The sequence below is a fragment of the Oryzias melastigma genome, linkage group LG22 (genome assembly GCF_002922805.2).
Source record: "Oryzias melastigma strain HK-1 linkage group LG22, ASM292280v2, whole genome shotgun sequence".
Taxonomy (NCBI): domain Eukaryota; kingdom Metazoa; phylum Chordata; class Actinopteri; order Beloniformes; family Adrianichthyidae; genus Oryzias; species Oryzias melastigma.
The window spans coordinates 6399903-6408937 of record NC_050533.1 but is presented as its reverse complement, the minus strand read 5'-3'; the positions used below and the strand labels follow the sequence as shown (position 1 = coordinate 6408937).

The 9035-nt window shown below is 35.1% G+C and overlaps 1 protein-coding gene across 1 annotated transcript in view; it reads left to right on the top strand.

The window, feature by feature from the left end:
• The window catches only part of LOC112145537 (plastin-1), a 14951-nt gene extending 6488 nt beyond the window's left edge, over positions 1 to 8463 (top strand). The window contains exons 6-17 of the mRNA XM_024270864.2: positions 598 to 730; positions 1008 to 1089; positions 1684 to 1849; positions 3984 to 4126; positions 4216 to 4311; positions 4386 to 4581; positions 4696 to 4774; positions 7116 to 7230; positions 7319 to 7452; positions 7523 to 7646; positions 7725 to 7858; positions 7943 to 8463. Of these exons, the coding sequence (XP_024126632.1) occupies positions 598 to 730; positions 1008 to 1089; positions 1684 to 1849; positions 3984 to 4126; positions 4216 to 4311; positions 4386 to 4581; positions 4696 to 4774; positions 7116 to 7230; positions 7319 to 7452; positions 7523 to 7646; positions 7725 to 7858; positions 7943 to 8081 (1541 nt within the window). The 3' untranslated portion in view covers positions 8082 to 8463. The remainder of the gene's footprint in view (positions 1 to 597; positions 731 to 1007; positions 1090 to 1683; positions 1850 to 3983; positions 4127 to 4215; positions 4312 to 4385; positions 4582 to 4695; positions 4775 to 7115; positions 7231 to 7318; positions 7453 to 7522; positions 7647 to 7724; positions 7859 to 7942) is intronic.
• The last annotated feature ends 572 nt before the right edge of the window (positions 8464 to 9035 follow it).

The window sequence follows — 9035 nt, the reverse complement described above, 5'->3', positions numbered from 1 at the left end:
AAAGCCTTTTTAGAGATTTTTATTTTTGCTTGAGCTAAATTAATTCTTTTGACTTTGTAGAGTTCATAGCCGGAATAGAACATGAATGAATGTTTATTGAGATCATTGACTGTATATGAGAAATGGACCGAGTGTGACATCTCCTATAGAAAACAGGGTTGTGAATAACTTGCACTACAGAGTAATAGTTGTTTACTTATCAATTGAAGAGATTTTGGCTTCCTGGACCCAGGGTACTTCCTGTTTGGAACACAAAGGGGAGGAGTCACTCAGTCCAGTTCTCATGTGCAGTCAATGGATATGCCCAAACTCACAAATCCTTAAAAAGCTGTACAGTAGCCTGAATATCTAGTGCTGTTTATTTTTAAAAGAAATTTGGACATGATCATCATCAACTTTATTTATAAAACTCTTTAACACAATTTAGAATTGAGCAAAGCACTTTCCATTAGACGCTTGTCTAATATCTAGTGGCAATGTGTTCCAAATAATTGAGAATTGTAGATTCAGTAGTGATTAAGATACAGAAATTCCCTGTGGTCAGGGATCGTTTTTGTTCCCTCCTAAAGCAGCTGATGTGAATCTTTGTGCTTTAAGATGAGGAGAAGGTGGCTTTCGTCAACTGGATCAACAAAGCTTTGAAGAACGACCCGGACTGCAAACATGTGGTGCCCATGAACCCAAACGATAACAGCCTCTTCAGCTCCCTCAGTGATGGCATCGTATTGTGGTATTTTATTTTAAAAAGTAAAAAGGCATGCTGGGATGCAACAATATGCATGTACTCCGATGTACTTAAATTGGTGAAAAAAAATCTTATGAACCATTCAAACTGCTGTCCTGAAACTTGTAATGTTTAAATGTAGCAACTGTGATTACAGCATTCTTCCTTCCTTTCTTTATATCTTTCATTCGTATTTAATACATGACGAGCCTATAAACTGATGATCTGAAAGGTCAGAGGTCAAGTGCACTTCCTCGCTCTTAATTTTATCTCTTTCTTTTAGCAAAATGATCAACTTTTCTCAACCTGACACGATTGATGAAAGAGTCATCAACACAAAGAAGCTCACAACCTTCAAAACGAGAGTAAGTCAACTGTTTTTGACAAGTCCAGAAGACTTTAGCCCCTTAAATGTCTGGAATTAAAATGTTTATGAACATACAACATTTTAGAAATAGTTAGTTCATGTTTTAATGCTTTGTGTTGTACTTCAAAATGCTCCTTGTATTAAGTTGTAGATCTAGCAGTAGTTTTGTGCCAGTTATAACCATAACTTTAACTGTTTGGCTGCTATCTTCTAAAGCATAAAGATGTTTGGATTAAATTATCTTCCAGCAATAAATACAGTTCTAAAATGAAATGGCTAATAATTAAGAGGATTCTTTCATTCTTTATTACCAGATAAAAATCATGTGTCACTAAAAAAAAATTTAAAAAATGTGATGACTTTTAATTATTGTGCTAATTAAAACATGCCAGTAGTTTATTAACTTTATTTTACTGCATGCTACTCTCCATATCAGTTTAATTCCCTACGTGGTTTTGTAATCATCCTTCTGTGCAAAAGGAAACAATTTCAAGCAGATTGATACTTTTATTTTATGCTGTTTCAAGTCATTTGTTTTAAGATTTAAAGTTATTTTCTTTATTGTCTGACAAATCTTGTTGGGAATTCACAGGAGAACCTGATCTTGGCTCTGAACTCGGCCTCAGCGATCGGCTGCAGAGTCGTCAACGTTGATGCCCATGATCTGAGGGCCGGGACACCCCACCTGGTCCTGGGACTGCTCTGGCAAGTCATCAAGGTCGGCCTCTTCGCTGATATAGAACTCAGCAAGAATGAAGGTCAGTTTGAGCCCATTAATACTTGTTAAATGCAGTAATTTTACTTGTCAGACTGAATGCATTCAACACATTTGGCAACTATAGATTGTGTTTTATATCTCATGTTAGCATTCTTTTAATAAACACATTAGGTACATACAGTATTAGGCTGAGGAAAAATGTAAAATGGTTCAGTTTTCCTACAGAAAAATACCAAAACGAGAGAATTCCTACACTCGTCTAATATGCAAATTTCTCCTTTTGGACAAAAACCTCAGTTACTTAAGCACAAAAGTTTTGCTCATCGTCTTTTAGTTTTAGAATTAGCTCAGTCTATTTGGAGATGCTTTAGGTCATTCATTATTTTATAATTTCCTCTAATCGAAAGTATTGAGAAAACATTTTTTTAGAGCGTTTGACATAGGTCTACATCTGCCATTTTTGCATACTGACTCCTCTTGAACTTTATAAAAACCACCAAAGAAGAATAAACTTGAGCTCAGGGGCGCCCTCTATATTTGTGGCAGAGCTACTGCCTGCCTCACCTTATGTCTTTAGGGCTTTATTTTTGATCCGAACATTAAATATAAACAGTAAACAAGCATAAAATACATGATATGGAAACAGAAGAGATTTTATAAAAATGTTTGACATATCTAAAAACATTTTAATAAATGATTACATGAACGAGGCAGCACTCTTTTCCTCTTCACCTCACCTCCTAAGCAGGAATTAAACCAGAAATACGCAAAATACACAGATTTTGAGCATTAAAAGGATAAAAGTTATAAAAATCATACCGTTATCGCATTTAGATTACAAATTTTTAAACTAGTGTATCAATATCTATCACTCATCATCCTCATCTACCATAGTAAAATGTATATTGAAAGTGTAACTTTTCTGCAAAAAAATGCTTGGATTTAGATTTAGTTCTTACATTTTTAGTCTATTATAAATAGATTTTTGTAAGTGTATTCTATCATTATTTGTTTGTATCCTTTTGCATGAACAATTCTGACGCAGAACCATATTTAAATTTAAGGCATTCGATTGTGGAACTCATTAGATAGAACACTTAAACAATCTATAAATGCTGCTAAATTTAAGAAAATGTTTAAGGACAAAACATTCAATAGATATTTTACAATGGTGGATGTTAGTAAAAAGTAGTGCTGCCACAAATTATTATTTTAATGGTCGACTGATAACCGATTATTATTTCAGATTAGTCAACTAATCGGGTCATGCGTAAATTGGATGTAAAGCACACATCTTAACCATCATTAGCTTTAAACCAACTAAAAACTAGATATAAAGCATCACCTGTGACAATACTAGTGTGAATGCTGTAAGCTAAATTTGGCCACGGAAGATGCTACTGCTGATAGCTGAAGATGCTGAATTCGATAGCTGAAAACACTGAAGCTGAGAGCCAGCTAAAATTTAAGTTAAATGTGAAATTAGGCTGAAAAACTGAAAAAGCTAGCCAAAACAGTTAACATGTAGCTGAAATATTAGCTAAATTCCAAAATAGCCTAAGAAAAAAAACTGAAAAAAGCCTAAATTAGCTAAAACAGCTAGCTTGCAGCTGACATATTAGCTAAACTCCAAAATATCTTAAAAAACTGAAAAATTCCGAAATTAACCGAAACAGCTAGCTTGCAGCTGAAATATTAGCTAAACTCCAAATTAGTCTAAAAAACCTTAATAAATGCCAAAAAAAGTCCAGAAAGCTAGCAGAATGCCATTATAACATTCAACTTTACTACATTTTGACACCATATAATATAAAATAGTGACTAATCGACTATTAAATTAGTCATCGTCTATTTTAATAGTCGATTAGTCGTTGATTAGTCGAATAATCGTGGCAACTCTCGTTAAAAGAAATGGAAGAATGGATCATATTAGGTAGGGGTGTTCATCCTTTTTTTTCTTTTGTTCTTTTTTCTTGTTTTATGTTATTTGTGCTGGCATGAGCAATAAACAACATCTTTTATCCAGCTTTGTCCAAAACTGAGGAGTATTTTTGAAGAGTTTTACAGCATTAATTCATGTGTAGATCATAGTTTTAGTTTTTTGTTTTTTTGCCTTCAGCACACATTTTTCTGTCTCTCAGAGTAAAATAACTGCAATTCTTTGTTTTATTCAGACCTGATCGCACTCCTGGAGGATGGAGAAAAGTTGGAGCATCTGATGTCTCTGTCACCCGAGGAGCTGCTGCTCCGCTGGGTCAACTATCACCTGCGCAACGCAAAAACACAAACAATCAGAAACTTTAGTGATGACATCAAGGTACCAGACACTTTTCCTGCATTCACATGTGTGTTTGCTGTTGTTGTTAAATGATATTGATGCTAATATTTCTCTTCTTTGATTGCAAGGATTCGAGGGCTTACTTCTACCTGTTGAACCAGCTCGCCATTGAAGAGATGCTGGAAAATAAAAGAGGCATCAGAATCGACATGGGTGGCCTCAGTGTGAGTGTTTTTCAGCTGCACAACGTGAAAAAATTACAATTGAAAACTTTCTAAACTAATATTTTCATATGAAGGAGTTTAATTTGGAAAGAAGAGCTGAGCTGATGCTGCAGCAAGCGGCCAAAATGGAGTGCAGACAGTTTGTTTCACCTCGAGACATCACAGCTGGAAACAGCAAGCTCAACTTGGCCTTTGTGGCGAACCTGTTCAACATGCACCCCGGCCTGAGGGGGGCGAAAGCCAACAAGGGCAACTGGGACAGCATAGAAGGTGAGATTTTCCTGGCATTTTATTTTCCTCTATTTTGGAAGGAAAACATGATTTCATCAGGAGAGGGATTCGTTTCTGAATCCTCATCTAATATTGGACGTCTTCATGTTTTAGCGGAGACCAGAGAAGAAAAAACGTTTCGCAACTGGATGAACTCCCTGGGCGTCTCTCCAAGTGTGAACCATCTTTACTGGTACGTGATCAATTAAACACATGGTTCTTATCAGAAGAACAGCTGCAACCTTTGCACAGGCAGGACTTTATGCTGTGTAATGACAATCGTTGGTACTATAAAAAGAATCATGCCATGCTTTTGGAAGGGATCAAATGGAATCAGTTTTTACTTTGAGCTGGCAAACCCATGACTTCCTTGCAATGTTCTTGCATTTTCAATTCAAGTAAATCTTATTTGACACAGAAATTATTTTATTTTAAAAGGAACGTGAATGTGATGCTGTCAGATATTAAAAACGTTCAAATGTTCGTATCTAGAATAGACTTTATTGTCATTGTGATATGTTACATGCACAATGAAATTCCAGAAAGTGTCCTTACAGTCGCATGTTTAGAAAAAGTTAAAAATGAAAGCACAATGTACCTTAAAGGCAAATTAAAAAGAAAAAACACAACAGAAAAGAAAAATATTAGTCCACTTATTGTATTTTTTCCCTTTTTTGTAAACAAAAATGTACATTTATTGGGCAGAATATTCTACCTATTGCAAAAAAAATCAAATTATTACACAAAATATTCAACTTATTGCACAAGAAAATCCACTTATGCACAAAAAGTCAAATTATTGCAGTTATTGCACAAAAAATCCACTTATTGCACAAAAAGTCAAATTATTGCACTAAATATTCAACTTATTGCACAAGAAAATCCACTTATGCACAAAAAGTCAAATTATTGCAGTTATTGCACAAAAAATCCACTTATTGCACAAAACGTCCTCTTATTGCACAGAATATTCCACTTATAGCACACAAAAACACTCACTTATTGCACAGAAATGTCCACTTATTGCACAAAATATTCCCTTTACTGTACAAAAGTCGCCTTCTTGCACAAAAAAGTCGACTTATTGCACAGAATATTGCACTTATTGCACAAAAAAAGTCCACTTATTGCACAAAATGTCAAATTATTGCACAATAAAGTTAACTTATTGCACAGAATATTCCACTTTTTGCACATAAAAGTCAGCTTAGTGCATAAAAAGTCAACTTATTGCACAAAAAAGTTCATTTATTGCACAGAATATTCCACTTATTGCTCAAAAAGTCAAATTATTGCACAAAAAAGTCAACTTATTGCACAAAATATTCCACTTCTTGGACAAAAAGTCAACTTATTGCACAGAATGTTGCACTTATTGGACAAAAAAGTTCACTTATTGCACAAAATATTCCACTTTTTGCACAAAAAGTCAACTTATTGCACAAAATATTCCACTTCTTGGACAAAAAGTCAAATTATTGCAGAAAAAGTCAACTTATTGCACAGAAAATTTCACTTATCGTATGGTAAATGGCGTATGCTTCTATAGCGCTTTCTACCTTCCTTCAAAGACTCAAAGCGCTTCACAGTCACAGACCCATTCACACACATATTCATACACTGGTGGTGGCTGCCAAACACTGGTGCCAACCTCCCACCAAAGGCAATTCAGGGTTCAGTGTCTTGCCCAAGGACACTTCGACACATGAGCAGGCAAGGCGGGAGTCGAACCCGCTCACAAAATCGACCGCCCTACCGCTGCACCACGGCCGCCCCCAGAGAATGGAATAGTAGAATATTCCACTCATTGCACATAAAAGTCCACTTGGTGCACAAAAAGTCAACTTATTGCACAGAACATTTCACTTGTTGTGTAGAATATTCCACTTAATGCATCAAAGTAGTTTGCTTATTGCACAGAAAGTCAATTTCAGCAGTCATTTTTTTGTAAGTTATTATATCTTGTTGACAGTCGTGATTGTTGCTGGATAGAAAGTGTTTTTAAATTAGTTTTTAAATATATATATATATTTTATTAAAAAATCATGTTAAAATTCAATTATTGAAAATATTTAGAAACTACATTAAAAAGAATAGCTTAGTGTATACAAAAATATAAATAAAAGATATTTTTCCAAACAACAAAGTGGAACTTTGCATTTCTCGCTGGTTTTGGTCAGTAAAAAAATCGACCTAAATAGCTCTTTTAGCGTGAAAGGTTGCAGACCCCTCAGTTATACAGTAACGTCCCATTCATAAATGTAAATAAAAACAGATCCAGAAAATCCAGAAAATGTTTGTTCATAAGCGAGATTAACTTTGGATTTATTATCAAGACAAGCTAGAGATTCACATCATGCAAAGGTTGAAATTAGAATAAACTTTTAATTTACTGGGAGATCCGCAGTGTTGATTGATCCAGAGAACTGTAACAAAATATAAGACATTTCTTTTGATTCATATTGCCTAAAATAAGAGGGAAACTTTATATGTGGAGCTTTGTTTTAGCTTTGTGGTGTCATCCTGACTCACAGGGATCTGTGCGATGGCTTGGTGATTCTGCAGCTCTTGGAGAAAGTCAAAGTGCCTGTGAACTGGAAGAAAGTCAACAATCCTCCTTTTTCCATGCTGGGGGGAAACATGAAGAAGGTGTGACCTGCAAACACCAAAAGGGTTCAGCATTGCATAAAGCAGAGGAGATCTAAAGCAATTGTGCTTTTATTTTGACACACCCTAGTTGGAGAACTGCAATTACGCGGTGCAGCTGGGCAAGAATGTGGCTCACTTCTCTCTTGTTGGAGTCGGAGGAGAAAACCTGAACGAAGGGAGTCGAGTTCACACCCTGGCTCTGGTCTGGCAGCTGATGAGGAGGTACGTGCACCATTGTGCACCAGTGTTTTAGAAGCGTGTGTAGTCTAACACCTGAGGTTTTTGCTTATAGGTACACAGTTATGGTTCTGTCAGATTTGGGTGATGGAGAGAAGATTGGAGATCAAATCATCCTGAACTGGGTCAACACCACTCTGGGTCAGAAAAAGAAGTCTTCACAGATTAGTAGCTTCAAGGTTTGTGGCTTTTTTTTATACTGCTTTTGAACTCACCTGCTGCATGTCAGTGTATCTTTGCTGTTTGGTTTAATGTAGGACAAGCTGATCAGCACCAGCATGCCGGTGTTTGACCTGATCGACTCCATCGTTCCCGGCGCTGTCAAATGGGACATGGTGCAGAGAGATGCGAAGGGAAAGATGACCAATGAAGAAAAAGTCGACAATGCCAAGTAAGAGTTTATTCATTTCCCAATATTTTTATTTATTTTCTTTCATCTTTATCTGACCTTTTTTCTTTTTTTTTGTCCTCTCAGGTACGCGATCTCATTAGCCCGAAAGATTGGAGCTCGAGTTTACGCTTTGCCTGACGATTTGGTGGAAGTAAATCCCAAGATGGTGATGACCCTCTTTGCTTGTCTGATGGGATACGGTTACAAAAAGACCTCCAACTAAGAAAAGATTTTTTGGGAAAAAAAGCATTTGCATTTGTTTGCTACAATCACCAGACATCAAGTGTTTTCTCATCAGCAGCTTAACTAAAATATTCATGTTTTTGAATCTGTCAATCTCAGTTTTTATTTGCTTTATGTCTGGTATTACTGTTCCACTGTTTGCTTCAATCAGAGACAAACATCCCCTTGTGATATCCATGGATGTTGGAAACATTTGCTTTGTTTTTTGTGTCTAAGCAGATTGATTTTTGTTTGTCATCATGTTTTTTGGATGGTTAATTTCTCTTTTTTTAGTTTACAACGTAAATTTAAAACATGTTTTGAGTTTATTTCCATTGAATGTTGCTATTTAATTGTTGATTAAAAGTAATAAATATAATAAACACGTGTTCAATCTCTCTTATTTATTCGATTACATAATTAGAGATAAATAATGCCAACCCACTAAGTATTGATTTACAGAGAGCACTGTGTGTGTCATTTTTGGGTAACAGTCTAATTTATTTTTTTTTTCGTTTTCTTTTAAATGTGTAGTATTGAAACAGTTTGATGACTTTGATGACATTTCCTGGATATGCCAAAATTTTTATTTAATAATCATGTTTCTAAACCATTGCTTGAAATACAGAGGGGTGAGATTTTTAAAAAGTTTTTATAATTTTTATCTCTCTTAAAGCAAAAAACTGACTCCAAGGGTTACATTTCTTGCTTTTTTCCCTCCCTTTCCTTCTTTTGCAACATTAACAGTTTAATATTTTACAAAAAAGTACACAAAAACAAAAAAAAATCCCCACAATATGACTTTAATGGCAATACTTTTTTAACATCTGGATTTCTTTGTTTGGCATATTTTTGCTGTGAAATTAATTACTTTATTTTTTGTGTTTCTATTTGAAATTAATCTAAATCTAAGTCCAAATCATGAAATCATTGAAAATCTAATATTTTTGAGCGA